The 19,152-nt window shown below is 38.6% G+C and overlaps 1 protein-coding gene across 1 annotated transcript in view; it reads right to left on the bottom strand.

Moving 5' to 3' along the window:
- ptprn2 (protein tyrosine phosphatase receptor type N2) overlaps nt 1-19,152 on the bottom strand; it is a 212,557-nt gene that overhangs the window by 12,722 nt on the left and 180,683 nt on the right. The window contains exons 14-18 of the mRNA XM_036125606.1: nt 16,434-16,581; nt 14,089-14,162; nt 9,864-9,941; nt 4,851-4,970; nt 2,498-2,664 (exon numbers count right to left, since the gene is read on the bottom strand). Coding sequence (XP_035981499.1) covers nt 2,498-2,664; nt 4,851-4,970; nt 9,864-9,941; nt 14,089-14,162; nt 16,434-16,581 — 587 coding nt within the window. The remainder of the gene's footprint in view (nt 1-2,497; nt 2,665-4,850; nt 4,971-9,863; nt 9,942-14,088; nt 14,163-16,433; nt 16,582-19,152) is intronic.

Genomic DNA, 19,152 nt, shown 5'->3' with positions numbered 1-19,152 from the left:
CAAGAGTTAGCATGTCTATATGTGAAATAAATAGCCTGTTGCTGGTTCACTATTGGTGGGTAACTAGCTAACACAGGATGAGACAGGTCTGACAAGTTTATATTAGTTACTTCATTAGCCTCATTATTGCCAGTAGTCACCCTGTAATAGGCTTATTTTACAAACAGAAAGCTAAATCTCAGTTGTGCTAAACCTTCGAAGAGTAAGCATGCTGGGTAAAATAGACAGCATACTACATTCTGAGGCTGATGCGACTCTTTGACTAGCTAATGTTGGGAGTTTGACTAGTTAATTTGTATTTTTGTGCAGATTAGCGAGCTTGCAGATGGCTGTTTATTTTACACACTGACATGCTAATTCTTGTTGCTGCCAATATGTTTGATAGTAATAGGTTTGTTTCTAAAAAAACACACAAAAAAACCCAAAAACATTTACTGCAGGCTTACTATTGGTGATAACATTGCCAGTAGCAAGCCTACAATAAGCAGGGCAGCACTGGAAGCCTAAAAGCTGCAGAAGCTGTGGTTAGACGCTCATCCCTATTAGTGAGCGTAGGATGTTTATTTTACCAACAGACATGCTAACTTTTAATTGTGCTAACACTGTAAAATGTTACCACTTCTGTTTATAAAAATAAACTGTCTACTAGAAACATGCTATTGGGTATTACAAAGCTAATTAAGTTGCTAGAGTAAAAATGTTAAGGCCTTTCATGGGGAGCAAACCAAAATAATGTTCTGTTTAATAAGCATGTTACGTTTCCAACAAATAGTAAATGTAACTTGACCTCACTTTATATTTAGTTTAGGTATTTCTCCACTTGAAATATCTGTTTCATAAAAAAAAAAAACAAAAAAAAAAATTGATATGAAATTTAATTTCAATTTTAATCCTGGAGTTCAACTCAAATATCAGTCTTGATTTGTGTGAAAAGTATAAAACTGACACTAACCAAGTTATTCTTTTTTTTCTGTTCTGTGCAAATGTGCATCACAATCATTTGCAATTTAGTGTAAAAATATCAATATAGATAATATACTGATAAATATGCCAATGTTGTATTATTTTGGAAGTTGTTAACTGTTTAGGAAATTAGCAAATAGATCACAGGATACATTTAAAATGTTTGCTTAGGACATAAGTTTCAATGTTGTAACACAGTGATGCATTTGTCTGAATCCAATTCCGATGGGTGTTCTTGAGCTTTGTAGAAAAACTTAACGAATATATGAACTGAAAAACAAATAGGATCAAAGATGTTCTAAAATGTATGATTCAATATTTATCCTGCAGGGGCAATGCTTTTTTTATTTAAAAAATAAAAATCCCAGATGTAGCATGTATTCCTTTGTATTTATTAAACTTTTAATACCTCCAGAGTATGCTTCTAACTTCTTTTGGATACTTTGTTGTGCAAATGAACAGGAAAATTTAACACAACCTAGTAAGACATTGTGCAAAGATTGTTAGAGTTTCCCATGCAAGCCATAGGGCGGATCAAGCGAGAGGAGGGGAAGGGAAACAGAGAGTCAGGAGTGAAAGAAAGACAGTGTGTGCACAGGCCTGGCTGAGGAGACACAGTTTCCAATGATCACTTTTGTGACTATGCAACTGGGCTCATATTACTAGCTGCAACATCACAAAAATGACACTGGCCACCGCAAAAAAACCAACACGGCCAAAAACCACAAACACTGAGTGTTAGAGTGCCTTGTGTGGATCGGAGAGAGCTTTAAATAACCTACAGTGGGATTTACGAAGCTCAGTCAAAGCAAACTGAATCTCAGCACAGCAAACAATGCGCAGGTAAGTTAAACAGCTAACACCTAACCCCGGGAATGATTAATAAATACACGACTGCAATTGATTTAAAAAGAAAATAGCACAAACTGGCTTAGAAAAGTGTGGTAACGAACGCCACTCAGTCTCTCTGCGTTTTTATTACAAACAAAAGGGGCAGACTTCCATCCACAAATCAGATGCATCTATTCTCATTTGGAGGGCTTCGCCTATCCCTCCTGGGTTTTCCCAGAGGAATATTCCTGCTCTTCTGCCAGAACACATTATATAGAGAACAGAGTGAGGTTATTCAGTCACAAGCTTTCCGCCCTGTCTCCGGTGTTTTGGTGAGACAGCTCTCATTTAATTAGGCATTTGACTTAGGTGTTTTATTATTCTTTCTTTCTTTTTGTCCCAAGCCAAGCCAGGCAGTGCGGGGCCGTTAATTTGCTGCATCACATGTGCTGGAGGGAGGTGAGGGAGATCGGCCCGGGATGAAAGGAATAGGAGAGGAACGGGGTCCTTATTAAGAACCACCGTTCTCTACAGGACACAAAAAAAAAAAAAAAAAAAAGGCAGCGGGAGCAAAAAGAAGAAAAAACGGAGTAGCAGGATAAGGGAAGGTGATTAAAAACCAAGCCAGGAGTAAAAGGTCAACTGTAAAGATGGAAATCAGTCTGAAATCTTGCCAGGCTAAGCTGTGGGATCTGCTCTCTACCTGCGGAAGTCTAGAAGGGTCCGGGCTGAGCTGGGGATCCCGCGGTCCATCCAGGACAGGAAGTGGAACTGGGTGACTGTGCGCGTCTCGTTGGTCTGCAGGTTCTTCAGGTAGAAACTGCGGACCAGGAAATCCTCACACCAGATGTGCTCAGACACCAAATTGACCTGCATATTGCCAAAACACAGGCACAAACGAGTAGGCATGACTATAACACATATTTGCTCAAATAATATTAACTAGAACACAATAAGACTAAACAAGTTTGCTCTTGCTACAAAAAAGTTACATTGAGATTGATAATAATTCATCTTATTTGTTTTTGCCTAAGAAACTTTGGAAGAAACGATGCATAATTAGAGGCATCCTGCTGTACTCGACGCTTTGTGCTCCTCCGTCTACTAAATTAGAGTCATTTTGTGGCAAAATGAGACGTAACTAAGTCAGAAAACAAAGAATGTGAGAATAATTAACTCACTTTCAACATGCACATGCTTCAGTGCTGAATTGAGAAGACAAACTTTAGGTTATCCTCGTTTGGTGTTGTTACTGGAAATTCAGAACTGTCATACATGTAATTTCAAGGAAAAACTCCTCCACAGAATTGGAGTGTTTCTTAATTTGCTGATTTTGATAATTTTACCCCCATTTTGAAAATGTCTTTTTCCCCCACAATGAGTTTATGTTTTACTTTGTAATTTTTGGAGACAGGAAATAAGCAGTGGCAGGAATTGTCTTAATGACAGCATTTCAGGGCTACTTTTTCATTACAGCTCCCAATGTAGACGGAATAGAGTTTGCTTGCTGGGGCTATTTGTTTTACACAAATACAGGTGTATCCCATTACATTTAAATATCATAAAGAAGAATTCTGTATGTCAGATATTCATTTCTATTAGTTTTATTTTAATAATGTACAGCTAAAAATACCTATAATGATGCATATTAAAATATTACAAAAAGGCCTAAGAAAAATCACTTTTGATGCACAAAATGATAAATTATGCAATGACAAAGTCATGTCCTATTTAACCATGACACCCTTCAGCAGGATTATGAGCTACAAAAAGTTATTGCTAAAGAGTCTGGCTGTTAACAGAGTTGTATCCAATTATTCTAATAGAAAGTTGAGTGGAAGGAAAAAGTGTAGCCAAAAATGCACGCATGGTGCCATGAGCAGATACTGGCTAAGCAGTTAACAGTTGCTTTTGATAAAAGGAACCTTTTTAATAAATATCAGTCAATATCCTGTAGAGGTATTTCAGTGGAAAAGCTCGTCTAAGAGTCTAATAATGTTCTGGTGCAAAGTGACAAATTGTAGGGAACTATACCGTCCTTATGCTGAACCTAACCTCTGCCTTTAAAACTGTTGACCACTGGACCTAGCTTGAGAGGCTAAAATATTGTGCGTTACGGTAGTTTTATTCATATCTACCTGATATATCTTTAATTTCATGAGCCTGATTCAAAATATAGCTCTTCCTTAGGTTCACTTCAACACGGTGTACCTCAGGGTCCTGTCTTGTGGCCCTTATAATTTCTGGTTTACATCTTCTATCTTCAGCACATTCTGAGCACTTTTAAGGATCTTTAATGAGCGTGGTTGTGGAACAAGAGTATAGTACGCGACCCATGTCGGAGACCTCAGTCCTCGGCACGACTGTCCTGGGTTCGAGTACCGGCCCGTGGACCTTTCCCGCCTGTCTTCCCCCTGTCTCTGAACCCCATTTCCTGTCAGGTTACTGTCAAATAAAGGCAACTAGTGCCACAAAATAAATAAAAAAAATATATTTCATATTGATGATATTCAGTTATACATCTATTTTAAGCTTTATGAAGTTTCTAAACGGCATGTCTTACTTAAGTGCTTAGACTGCGTAAAAAGTTGAATGGCTGGAAAAAAAAATTATATCCTTGCACATGCTCCAGGAAATCATGTAGTTATAGTAAAAAGGAAACTGTTGTTCTTCTAGCTTCTTTTGTCAAATATAAAAATGTATTTTATCAAACAATGCATTTTTTGTGATTTTCATTTGTGAAATTCAACAGTGCAATAAATAAATAAAAAAAAAATCAACATTTGACAGATTGCAATGACTTGGATCCAGCTTGTGAAAATCTAGGTGGGTTTTCAAAATAGCATTGAGGTTCTGACAGAAATACAACCAGCAAACTGTGAGGTTTGTTAATACCGCACAGACATGTTGCTGCTGAAGCATTTTGCAACAAACTCCATTTATTGTTTTAGTCTAGAATACAATTTCTTGATGCCCCAGTTTGGGGGAAATCCTAAAACCTACAAAATCTTTTTTTTTTTTTTTTTTACAAGTACTCTTGCAATGTTCCCGCATACCTCATATATGTGGTAGATGTCTGATCCCTCGTCAGGCCAGTAGTGGTGACACTGCTTCACTCCGTTTTCCGACAGCGGGGTCAGCATGACGATGACGACGCAGCCACTCTCCCACACCATCTACACACAATAAACAAGACACATCCACCCAAATCATCAGAGGACAATCAGCCGTCTCATATTCGATTTCAAACGGCACTAATAAGCACCACTAAGAGCTGCATGTTGAGCTACATCCTTGTATTAGAGTGAAATTGATTTCTTTAACTTTGTGCAGGAGGTATGAATAAATGTCGCCTCTCTGCATATGACAAATGGAAAATGTTGGGTGGGGGGAGTGAGGGCGGGGAGGGTGGGGGTGCATGTTATTGCGCTCTCTGTCGTCGGAAGGAGATCACAACATCTTCTGCACTGCCGCTCCATTTCATCTTATCGCGATCTAATGCGTCCTTGGGAAGACATAGAGGCCCACTGGCAGCCATTAGGAAAATGAGGAGGAAATGCAGGTTTTATGATTGCTATAAAAACACAATGGCCTTGACTATACACTAATCACAAGCTTCTGCGATACAGCCCAGTGGACACATTACACGCCAACTGTGCCAACTGTGCCAAGATGTGATGAGATTTAGCAAGGTGATAATGTGAGGGAATATTATCCATTTAGTCTAGTGCAATTCAGCTCATATTTGCAGGTAAAAGTGCAACAAACTAAATTATGTCCCATATCCACCTAAAAGAACCCCACAATCTTAAGAAAAAAAGAAGGTGTGATTAAGAGTTTCTAAACTCCACAGTGCATACATCAACCGACCAACTTTTGCCCCGGTGAACTCAAGCAGATTGGCTTCTCATTCTGAGGGGAGGCAAGCATGAAGGCCCAGCAGTACGTAGGTAATAGAAGGGAGATGGATGGAGGAGTAAAGTAAAGGATGAAGGGATGGAGGAATGAGGAGCAGAGGATTAGAGCCAAGCAGCCTTTCAGAGCACTGCCTGGGGCCCGGCGTGGATTAGATAGGAGAGAGCAAAAAGATTTGCCTCCTGCACGGTCCATTTGTATGAGTGTGCCAGTGTTTTTTTTTTTTTTTGTGTTTGTTTACTTTTAATGTGGCAAAGAGTTTTTCTTTTCTGTCTTCCAAAAATCCAATATTCAGCATACTGAATAATGAACGGCTGCATGCTCAGTTTGTCAATCAAGCTGCACGTCGTGGCTTGTTATTATGTGCCTAATTGGGAAAGATTAAGAGTTGAGGTAATTTCTTAAAAAGTATTAGAAAAAAAATACTTATTCACCTGGAAAAAGGGAAGCAAACAGGCAGATCCAACCTTATGAAATTATTAGCATGTCCCATTAAATATTTAAAAAATGCATAAACATCTATGTTTTTTTCTTTTTTATATTATTTATGTCTGGAAATGGGCTGCAGTCGGTAGCACTGTTGCTAGGTCTGGGATTTGAATCCTGGCCAGGTGTCTTTGTGCATGGAGTATGCATGTTCTCCCTGTGCATGCATGGGTTCTCTCTGGGTACTCCGGCTTCCTACCACAGTCCAAAACCATGACTGTTAGGTTAATTGGTTGGACTCTCCCTCCTCCCAAACCACCCTGCATGGATGAGCGGTTAAAGTTGATGGCTAATTCTTCAAAACTGATTCAACACCCAGGCACACTTTAAGAACTAACCTTCTTTAACTCATTAAATAAAAAGACAAAAAAAAAGGTATTTCGTTGCAGGGAAAAGGCAGGATTCCCTACCATTTCTTAGACTTCATTCAGTCCTTGTTGGGTTTGCTGATATGCTTGGAGTCATTGTCATGTTACAGGGTCCAGTTCTACTTCACCTTAACTCACATTTTCCTCAAGCACCCCCCAGGTGATACAATTGAATTCATAGTAGATTTGATGATGGTGCTGCAACAAAGCACTCCCAAACCATGACACTTCCACCTCTATGCCACACAGTAAGGTTGTGCCTTTTCACCAAGAATTTTTCATTTGTTTTATGCCAAAAATGTCTATTCTTGTTTCCAAATAATTGAATTCAAGCCTGATCTGTAGAAAGAAAATTATTCTAGAAGGTCTTTTGGACATTTATGTTTTTCACAGAGAGCAAGTCTTTCCTTCTTGCTAACCTCCCATGGAAGTTAAATTTTAGTTTTCTTCTGGATAAAGGGGAATTAACTTTCACATAAACAATAGTAAGAGTCTGTCATATGTCCCCTGATAACATATTATATATTTTGGAGACTTCTTTTAGCATTTTGTGATCAGCTCTCGGGGTGAACTTGCCTAGAGTTGCCTAAAGCTTTTAGCTTTAAACAGAGCAAACCTTCCCCAAAATGCTGAGTAATGATGTTCTTATGTACCTAATATGAGTCTGAACAAATGTGGGAGTGTCCTAATTTATTCATACATTTTAAAGTAAGTTTTAAAAAGGAATTTATTCAGGTTCAATTATGCTATATTATTAGAATTTCCTATTATTGTTACAGTTGGTATGAGATAACCACATGTCCAGAAATTGCCAAAAATTTAAAATCCACGCTGTCAAAAGGAGTTTTCTTTTTAACATGACTACAAAATGAACCAGACCTTTTCATTTTCATTCAGCACAGTGTTAGAACAAAGATCGAAAGCAGACTTTAAAAACTTTTTTTTTTTTTCTGTGAAGACCGCTTTAAATGTGCTGCTCTCTTCAAGCCCCAAGCACCTCCTTTCAAACTAAAACTCGGCACCATCATAATTATCCGAAATGAGTTTAGCCTCTGATGCAGAGTGCGGGGCCAGCTGGTTCACCAGGATTTATGCCTCACACTTCCACACCCCGGTCACGGCTATCTGGAGTCACTTCACCATATGGAGGTGATGGACCCACTAATTACTTCAGTGCTGTCCTATTAACACAGAAGAATGCTATTTGGCAACCCTGCATCATTTAAGGCACACTTCAACACAACTTGACATGTTTTATGACAGCCTCCATATGCAGTAATTGATGGGCGGTTGTGTTTACATTTATAGACAAGGCGGGAAATAGAGTTCGGAGAGAATGCAAATATGAGCTAATACTAGAGCTACTTAGCTTACACATGCAAGGAGTGGCATAAATTAGAGCTAACTCAAAGTTTTTTTCTGTGATAACAATCCTCAGTATTCTTCATATGTCTAGGTTAAGGAGTAAGATTACAGGCCAGGAAACAAATCTCCCAAAACCTTGTGGGAGAATGTGTTAACCAAATTTTGTAAACTTTTAGCCCTTATTGCATAAGGCAGTACTCTAGAAACCAGGCTGAGCATAATCACAACACCACGCACAGTGAAACATGGCAGTAATGGGATTTTCCAATGGATACACATTTGCACAGTTTCAAACATCAGTGAGTGTCAATCCAAAACCTTGAGAATGTTTTTTTGGCTTTAGTGATATAAGTATGTCACCACGTCTGTATGGTGGATGGAGGAGAATTTGTGACAATAGTCCACAAGGGGTTGATTGCCTGTTTAAGATGCAGAGCAACTGAAAAAAGTGGGACCCATATGGGTTCTAGATGTGTTCCACAATTTGTTAATGACAATTTCAGACCTGTGGCGACTGGTGATAAAAAAAAAAAAAGGCCACTGGAGGTTCAGGATTACAACACAACAATAAACCCTACTGAAAAAAATAATCAACAGTCACCTGCCAGCTGCGGGACTTTTCATTCTTATCTTAATTCCTTTATCCACTTTTTTTCCTCGTGTAAAAGTCTTGTGAAATGATTTTTTTGTAAATAATTTTCTCACTCTGCTGCCATTCTCTCCTGTCTTGTCGTTGTTGTCGTTGTTGTTTGACTCTTAACGTTTGCATCTGTATGTTTTGAGGGAGATTTATGCCTGTGCTTCTAAGTAAGGGGTGTGACTTTGTTTGAAAGGTATTATGAATTATTCTGATTGGATGAAACATGACACACAAAAAAAGCTAATTGGATACAGGAGGAGAATGTTTAAGCAACCAATTAGAGACCCGTATGAAGTCACATGGTAAGTGTGTTTAAGAAAACACTTACACGCTCAGGTGGTCGTCGTCCCTCAGGATTAAAATATATGAATTTAGACTTATACAGTACAAAAAATATATAATTACTTGAAGTTAACCCAAAACAGAATGGGAAGGCTGGACAATCAAAAATTAGACACATTTTATGAGAGAACAGAGGCGATCATTTCTTTTTATTTAATAATTTATGTATGTCTACATTATATTCCTGCAATTCTGATGAGGCCAGCTCCCCTAATAACAAGCCAACACTGTTTCAGACTCCGGTACGTGCTACTCAGTGTGCCCAGCGGATTTTTTTTTCCAAGGTGGATTGTATTTAGTCAACTCGACTGGGCCCCATGAGTACAGATCATTGAGAACCAAGGCCCAGTTAGCACCCATGTTGCTTGAGGAAAATCCGAATGGATCCATACAGAGAGCATAAAGCTGTGACGTCAGAATCCTTTCCCTGTAGCCACCGTGATAAACGGACCTCCAGGAATGAGTTACATGCTGCCATATAAAAAGAGTTTGTATTGTAAAGTAATAGCACTCCGCTAGACATTAATAAGAAGCAAAGGACTCTACTTTGTACCGCCCCAGTGTAAAGTTGCCTTCCCATGTCCCTGTAAAATAAAATATAATTTATTTGCTGTGTATTCCTGAATCCCTGAGTAGCAGATAACATTCAATAAACCTCTTTGATGCTGACACCATGATTGAAATGAGTCATGCTACCAGTGGAGAAAATAAGATCTCTGGTAAACCTTAAGTTACAACAAACACAAAAAAAATAAAAAAAAATGTGTGTGAGCTCCAGCCTCCCTATTTCTTCCGCCATGTTACTCCACCGATTCTCCCTAGTCAGCAGATACCAAGAATAAAAACAGAGAACTGTTGCAGTTTTAAGCTCTTTTTGCCGCAGAAAAATAAACGCCGAAAAGATAAACGTTGCACAGCAGCAGCAGCAGCAGCAGCGAGCAGACGGGTCTTACCTGCCAAAAGTCTGCCACGGTGGAAGCAAGCGGGCCCTGGGCGGCGATGTAAGTAGGATTGCGAGGGTCGTGGTCCATCTGGGAAAAGGGGGGAAACAGGGTTTGAGACAAAGTTTGCCTGATTTCATCAAGGCCGCGATATGAATGCAGGACCAAGAGAAGATCCAACTGAGAGAAATCCACTCCTCTACTCATTCTTACTTAGAATCCTGATAGCACAAAGAACAGGGCTACATGCAGACACTAAGCTTCGGTATCCTCCCTGTCTAGCATCAATAAGCTCACAAGCACCTCCAAAGCTTATGACGCAACAGAGCTTTTTGAAGTTTCTGATTGCAAAGACTGCAAGTCTGGTGGCTAATCTAACGTCATACACCTGATTTCCAATGAGATACTGCTGATTAGTATTTTTACATGCACGTCATCCCTCAAAAACTTTGTGGAAAGGCTTCAAAGCCGAGAGGCGGCTGAGATGAGAAGACTTGACGAGGTCTTATTGTGAGAATGTAGCGAGACTCTATTCCCCATCTATATATTAAAATGTACATGTTTTGAAAGAATTATCAGCGAGAGAGGTGTCTCTGAGACTATTTAAGAAAAAATAATTATCAACATAATAATATATCTGCATATTATCTGTATATTTACAAAATAAGATAGAGGTACTTAATATTATATGTTTAACTCTACAAATAAACGTAGACAAAAAAAAGATATTTGTGTATGTGATATCTGCAAGTGGACTTAACATGAAGTACAATTTGTCAAGGAGAGGTTAAACCACCCTAAAGATCTGCCTTGACATTCTTGTTTTCTGCCCACCACGACCTTGACACTCACATTTAACTCTTTTCTCTATTAATGTTTAATATTCTGAATAATTTTTAATGCTCTGAAAGGTTTATAACACAACAAATACTTAAAACCTTTGAATTCTAATACATTTTTAAAGATCTTGATAGGATGTTTTTAACTTTAGAAAGTTAAATGTTGATGATTTTTACATTATGTTTAATATTTTTTTAAATGTAAGGGTGTGCTGTTTCTATTTGGACATTGTCACATTTAGATCTGCAACTTTTATTTCAATGTTTTACTAAATACTTTTGTTTTAAGAAGTTAAAATTTAAAAAAAACACAAAAGACTTTTTCATCAAACAGTTGCTATGATTTAAACTCCTCATTTTAAAGTTGTAAAAAAAGCAGAAAGTCATGGTGTGGAAATAAAAGAGCGCCACCCATCGCTCTTGTAAAGACACTACTGCTATTCAGCCATAGCTGGCAAATTACGAGCAGCATGTCTGTTCAACCAGAGCAGATAGCTTGACTAATTAACACGCTAATATCAGGTTGGTTTGTTCTGGATGGTAGAAATTATACAAAAGTGGCTAAATTCTCTACAAAAACACCCCAAAAAACAAAAATACAGGCCTTTATTTACTCATAAGGCATAACCGTGTTGTTCAGTCTTCCCTTCATCCTTCCTGGTTGAAATTCCTCAAATACATTAGACAAAAAAAACAACAACCACTACAACAAAAACAGAAAGAAAGAAGACCCCCCCCCCCCCACACACACACACACACACACATACATACACAGAATTAAACGGGCAATGCCAAATGCTAGCCACTTCTCTCAGCCAATCTCAAGGATGCAGGCGTGCTGTAGCTGTTGTGCCTGCATCCTAACCGGAATACTAAAGCTGAAACATGAAAGAGGAGCCTTTGCATTTCAGCAGTGGTTCCCTGTGCCGTTCTGGAATGAAGATGGACTGCGCAAAAAAAGAGAAGTGCTTCTTTGGCTTCGAGTGAAATTGCTTGGACAGAAAAGGCTAAAACGAAACATCTGCTCCAGGAGAAACATCTTAGCTCTCAGACACCATGCTTTGATCCTGCTGTTCTGTAGGACACCGGGGTTGGGCGCTAAATGCATGCCAAGCTCAACCCAGAGAGTCCGACACAAAAAGCATTAGCGTAGAAGAGTTGCATAATTTTTTGCAAGACGAGTCTTGGGGTCGGCGCACGTTCCTCCGAACTATTCCTCACGTTAATGATGCCATACATCTGGGAGTTCTTGCATCATGCTTAGTGAAGCCTTTGCTAGTTTCTGGGCTGTTTTCCCATGTCCCCGTGTTCTCAGCAGGGAGCAGAGATAGGCCCCTTCCCCCTTCACCTGCCTGACCTCAGATTCCCTGAACAAAGTGCCGGATCATTTACTCGCAGCCCCCCTGAAGTAAATTAGACCAAAGAAGCCACGGTGACAGGCGTAATTATCGCAGTTTTGCTCGGCACAGACAAAGGTCCCTTTTGTGCTGCAATTACTGTCCTTTCATTCTAATGTTGCAGCATCCCCCATTACTTCCCAACCCCTAAACATTTTCTTTAGACCATAATAAAGCTGTCTTGGGTAACTTTTCTGCTCCTCACTAATCTAGAGGTGCACCGATCAACCAACAGGGGATCGAAAAGGTCCAATTTTCCCTATCTTTGCTCAGATCGGTGGTCGGCCGGTCAAATACTGTTTTGAAGTAAAAGTATAAATGAATATAAAATGATGTACTTGAATAAACTTTTTTGAGCTGAATAATAATCAGGTAAATGTTAGGGATGCAAACTTTGACGCATACATTTTCATTTCCTGTCGGATTCAAAACTCCAAGAACATGCATCACCTTTTTTTTTTTCTTACATATTTTATCATCCTTGGACAAAAGTTTTAATTGACAAGTCCGACTGCAAAGATAAACCCACATCTGTATTGAAAATCAGATCGGTGTAGCTCTGCTCCATTCGGTTTCTTTATAAACTCATCTGTCCCTGATTGATAAGTTCAGTGACAATTTGTTTTTCGCTATGAAGTTGAATGTGGCTCCCTGACACAGTTTAAGATGAATACATCTCTATGAATATGCTGGTACATGACCAGGAGGTATAAATAGGCCCCCACTGTTTGTTTCTGAAAAGTAATAGGCTTATAAAGAAGCTGTGTGTGTGCGCCAACCTTACGTCTGCTCAGAAAATTTTGGATCTGTATTTGAAATGCATAGCTTCCTGTTCTCTTTGATGGAATCCCTTCTCAGTGGCCTCCGGGGAAATCATGGCTGACAATGTTTTTGTGGAGAGGAAAAAAAAAATCAGAAAAAAAACACGGAGACACAAAAATAAACCATAGTGCTTCCGAGCATGGAGCTCTTTCTGTATTTGCATGGGACGCATTTTGTCCGTCAAAAAATGTGGAATTTTTCATGAGAGAGAATGGGAAATAAGGCTTTGGCTGTAAAAGTGATCTGCCGAGCTCAAATTCACAGATGCTTCCAGCTAAAATAAAAATCCTGAAAAGAATCTGGTTCAACAACTATCAGAATGGAACAAGTTAGAGTTGCAAAAAGTTTCAGAGAGAATCTGAAGCCACTTGAAAAAGTTTTCATACTGCTTCACATTTTGGCACATTGTAATCACAAACTTCCCTGTAAGTTATTGGGATCTGATCTCATGGACTAACACACAGAAGTACATTGCTGGGAAGTGGAAGGAAAATTATTTTTAATATCAAACTCTGTTAAGTGTGTTATTTGTAGATCCTTTTCCTCTGTTACCCATAATCCCAAAATAAATTAACTTTTAGGCCTACATAAAATACAATAAGGGTGATGGACAACTATCATGGCACATTGCCCTCAACACACCACAGTGGTGGGAGCACAATGCTCTGTTTTTTCTTTCTTCAGTAGCTGCAGGAAAGCTAGTTGGAGTTGATAGATGACCAGCAGGATGTACATCTGTTAAAGGCTGCAAATAACTTGACATATACACACAGAGCCATAATGAAAGTTACAATCAAAGCATGTTCATGTGTTAGAATGGCCCAGGCAAAGACCTAAATCCAATTGAAATTTTTGGCATTAGAAACTGATGTTCCTAAATGTTTGGCCAAGATGAATGGCTAAAAATTACAGTCTTTAGATGTGCAAAGCTGGTAGAGACATTTTTTAAATGACCTGAAGTGGTACTTCTACAAAGTATTGACTATGTGAGGTATAATGCATGCAATAAAAAAAAATAAATAAAACTTTCCTTATTCCCAACGTTGTGCTACATTGTGTTGGTCTATTGCACAAAATCTACAAAGGTTGTGGTTGTAATGTGACAAAGTGTGAAACAGTGTAAGAGGTGTGAGTGTATACACAAAGGGCCATATTTCAGCTAAAATAAGCAATACTTACTATGGGACTGGCATTGATGTAATCCGAGTTACTGTGATTGTTCTCCGCTTTCAAGGTGATCCGGGAATGATCATCTGTAATGAAGATGCATAATTCATCCATACATGTTTTAACATCCTGTCATTTGCACTCAGCAAGTCAGCAGCAGTAAGATTTCGAGCAGCAGCACCAGGGCATGAAAACTGAGGGACCCTCTGTTTGACCAGACCTACATCAGACACACACCTGATCCTGTAGATTGCTTCCCCTTTTCAATAATGTCAAGGGTCTAAGTTTTAATTAGTAAATTTCTAAACAACTGTCCACTGGAGATGCATCCCCTTTTGCTAATTTAATTTGTGGTGAACAAACATGAAGATCTGATTTTTTTTTCTTCTTGTGAACAAATGTGGTAACACCAAAGAAGATAAACAATGCTGTGAATTTGAAAAAGAAGCCGTTAACTGAGTTGTTAACTGCTTCTTTCAACAGGCAGCAATCATCACAGTTGCCTTTCGCTCAACCCAACCATAAAGAATAACCAACTTTAATGTCTAATAAATGCTTTTATAGCTAGACATGTGGCCTAATTGCACTACTTATTTTTTTTCCCCTCACAGTTGGAAAACATCTCAGTCTACACAGGCTCTGAAATGCCAACTAAAATGCTGATATTCCTCTGCCATGCCGGTAGGTGGCAATAATGGCAATACTGACATCAGAACCAGTGGGGCTGGTAAATGTCATGAGTCGCGGGTTGCGTTTGTTTTGGGCTTGTTTTTGATGATGAAGTTGGTTATTTGGGATATTAAATAAGTGACTATAAACACAAGTTGAGATACTCAGCTCAAATATCCAAATATCACCCCGCCCCTCCGCGTACAACCCGTGTTGGGTAGAAATGCAGACCTGTGGTGTGGTGGGTTGCTCGTTGCTCTTCTTTTGGGCTTGTTTTCATAGCGCTGGTCGCTTGTTTGTCTCGCAATATCTGGCAACACTGATCAGAATTCAGAGGAAAAACGTCCTCAACATGGACTAAAGTTGTGCTGTTGATTTTAGTTTGTTCCAGTTTCCCTGGTATACGAGCAACAATATTATTAAAATTAATTGATTTAAAAAGGAGAAAATATTTATTAGGATTAAAGCGTGAATACATCAGGAGTATTTCCAAGGTGCTAAATAACTGAAGGAGTTGCCCCTCCCTGGCCATCAGAGGGAGTGGATTTATTTTCTCACATAAGCACTTTTTGCCTGTCTTTCATTAACAATTTAGATTTTTCTTCCGCTGAGTTCATCACCTTTAGCTTTACTCTTAAAGAGTCCCTTAATCTCTAAAGACCGGGTAAGCCTTTCCGACGGTAAGGTGAACTTTTCAAAACTCACTAAACAGAAAAAAATACAAAGCAGGGCGGAGATGTGGTGGCAATAAGAAACAAAATAGAGATAGTAGTAGTGGGAATGCACAAGAATGAAAAAACTAATAACAAAAGTAAGTAAAATAGAAGAAAATAGAAGAAAGCAAAACCTTAGTTTATTCGGGCAACCTGTAATTAGATTTTCGTGTTCGTTGGATTGGACATGCAGAATATCTGAAAGTAGAAACTAAGAATCTTTTTTCTTACTTGCATTTTGCAGCTGCCAACAGATGTTTCTAAATGAACGACAAAAACATTACCCAAAACCCATATAGTTATAAGCATTATTATTATTGTTTGTTTTAAATGGATGTCTGTACTTGAAAGACTTGTAGCTGTGATACACTGACGCTGCAACTGCTTCCTGCAGCATCCCAAAAACGGTTCCCTGGTGCCAGACCTATATAGAAACAACCCTAACATAGACAGAGAGTTAAAGGGCTAAAAGAAGACCAGATGCATGGCTTGGCGATGGGTTCAAACCTGTATGCACCATAGCCAGTTTACCCTTCCAGCCATAACAAGCGCTGGGGCACATTTAATTCTAATTATAATAGAATAAAAATGGTTTTGAAGACAAAAATATATGTTTTTGTGACCACTTTAAGTTCCGTTTTATATGTTTCCTCCTGAATTGCTCAATGCAGAAGGATCCAATTGCAACTTCGCTGTTAATAATTTAAGAAAGACAGCCAGATTGTTATAAAGTAACTGTAATAGATGCTTTTTGGCAAACATCAATTTGTTTACTTTGGGAGCATATTTTCAAAAAATGTTTTTCTGGCCCGTTATCAGTCGGCTTTTATGTTCCATCTGTTTCACAAAAGTGATGCAGTGACATCGCTTACCCTGCTTTCTTCCCGTCTTGGAAATGGTGGGAGCCTTTCAACAGGCCAGACGAAACAAAAAAAAAAAAAAAAAAAAAAAAAGAACAAAACTGAGTGAACTTACATACGACTACAGCGTTAGGTCGGTTCCTCTTGGAGTTCAGCTCGCCTTGGCCAACGCTGCAGGTGCTGGGCTCGGCCTGGTAAGAGCACAGCGCCTCCCACTCGCGCTCCAGACGGTTCTTGTTCTTCAAGTGGTCCTCCATGTACGACTGCGGGGGAAAAAAAAAACGGATCGACTATTTTAAACAATAAATAAGAGCAAAGAAAATATTATACACATACAATTAATCATTGTTTATTGGTATATTCCATGCAGACTAGTAATCAACCAGTGAGAACTACGTAGCAGAGGAGGAAGATACTAAGGATCAAGGTGGTGAAGGGTATCATAAGGCTGGCAAATCTGTGCATGTGTGTTTGACCAAGAAGAGACCGGACCCACATACACACACACACACACACGCACACAATTAGGACTCCTGAAAGGTTTGTCTGCTTTGGAAATACTTCAGGGGTGTTTCAATCACGTCCCTTACTGCTTGCACAGCCGCTGATAAGATTGTCTGCATTTAAGCCGTCGGTTGGAGAAGACAAAATTGAATTCGCTCTAGAGACAAAGATGGAGAAAGAAAAAAGGGGGAGGGGTAAGTAGCGGCCTGCGTGTCTGTGTGTGTGTGTGTGTGTGTGTGTGTGTGTGTTTGTGTGTGTGTTTGTGTGTGCATTCTGCTAAACCAGGGCGAGTCTTAGGGAGCTTAGAGTTTGTGCTGGCAAGGAGATTCTTATTCTTTTTATTTTAGCTTGGAACGTTCTTCCAGTATCATGGCTCTGCTCCCGATGGGGGGTTAGATGGTTCAGTCCGCTATTGTGCGAGAGAGCAGATTACAGACTCATAAACTGATGTCAGGGATCAGCCGGCTAATACAATGACAATGATACCCAGATGTGCCACGTTTTTATCCCGTATTAAAAGCGGTATACAGGTAGGCCGTGCAGAGTGGTAGCGCTCCGCTCTCACATATATCCGATTCATTTGTTTATCCTGTCTGTCAAGTGCAAGAAAATCTCGGCAGGATGGTCACAAATACTTTCAAAAAGATAATCACAAATAAGCTTGTCCAGCAGAATAATAGGCTATTAACCTCAGACTGATCAGGAGTTTAAAGTTAGGTGGCTGTTGTGGGGTTTCTATTAGGGGTGGGCGATACGGACTTTAAATGATATAATAACATACTGTGGTGCTATTGAGATAATGATACAGCTGATGATAAAAGATTACAGCTTCTTTGCAGTCTTTTTAGGTAACTGTAAGGCAATCATAACTACGTGAACACATAAAACTGCTCAAGAAGTTTGATTTTTATCACTAAACCGCACACAGCAATTGCATTTAATTATATTTTTAAATGTATTGGTATTTATTGATGCTCTCAAGGAACCAACAGTGGAGAAAATAGCAAGAACAAAAATACTGTCAGTTTTTGGAGAGGTCTGGTACCGACAACACTCTTTGGGCTGGATGTTTTTATTGAGGGAACAAGACTCAGTTCGCTATTTTCAGGATCAGTGAGGAACCTAAAAACGAAGTCAAAGGAAGCAGAAAAGCTGCAAGTAGCTTCTAGAAAGGAAACTTTACTTTCTATTTTCTAGTGACTGTTCATTCAGAATATTAAGCAGACACTTTAGGAAACAACAGGAAGCTAAACATATTGCAATGTTTCATCATTTTAAAGATTGATGTCCGCTCATACTGGATTAAGAAATGCTGACTGTCTAACATTAATGGAAATATACACAAAGAAAATTATTATTATTTATTAATTATTAGTAATACTAATGTCACTTACAATGCCAATCACTAATATAAGATGCTGAAGTCAGTTTAAAATGCCAAATCTGCAATCATTGGGTCTTTGCTTTAAAATTATGGTGAAATCTAGTGTAACTGCAGAGCTGTGTGACACCAACTGCTCTCTCTCTCACTGTGTCACAATGCCTAATATCCTAACCGTGACATGACTCAAATTTTTTTCTTACCAGCATGGCTTTGTACATTTTCAGTATATCTACAGCAAAAAGGAAAATAAATGTAAACAACAGCCTGCTTTTATGGTAGTAAATTATGCTGTAATTATCTTTTGTGGGTTTATATGTATTGATAGTTATGTTTTATAATATGAAGGATTTCAACATACATAACCATGAATGGTAAACATGGTATTTCAGTTTTTTAGCATCTAAACCAATGTAGACCCCTGTTTAAAGATCTATGGTACTTAGATCATTTACATTCAGACTAAATTAACCCTAAACAAAATACAGATTTATAATGCACACTTTAGTATCTAGCCTTCTTTATTCTATTTGTAAAGTAAAAAAGTAGCAGGTTATACGCTGTTTGGCATTAAAATCAGTTAAAAAATTGACCTAAGAGAGTCTAGACATCAGAAAAGTTGTGAAAAGCTTTTTCTTTTACATTATTGACTTTTCATTTTTCAGTCTGTTCTAACTCAGTAGCAGGAGAAGGGAAATGATCAATAAGTTCGATTAGTTTAAATTCATGTAAAAGTCCTTTATTTTGTAGATATGTTGATCTTTTTTAAAATAATTTTATACATATAAAGAAAAAAAATCTTGAAACTTTAACATTTTTCCATTTTCTATTTTCTCTCTTTCTCATTTAACCGAACCTGCAAAACAAACTGAGTACTTTCCCATACCCTGCTTTGAGAAGCAATACAAAAGACTACAAACGAAGGTGAAACTCAGGTTCTAAAACGTAA

The sequence above is a fragment of the Fundulus heteroclitus genome, chromosome 21, assembly GCF_011125445.2.
Source record: "Fundulus heteroclitus isolate FHET01 chromosome 21, MU-UCD_Fhet_4.1, whole genome shotgun sequence".
NCBI lineage: Eukaryota > Metazoa > Chordata > Actinopteri > Cyprinodontiformes > Fundulidae > Fundulus > Fundulus heteroclitus.
This window is presented reverse-complemented; position numbering and strand designations above follow the sequence as displayed.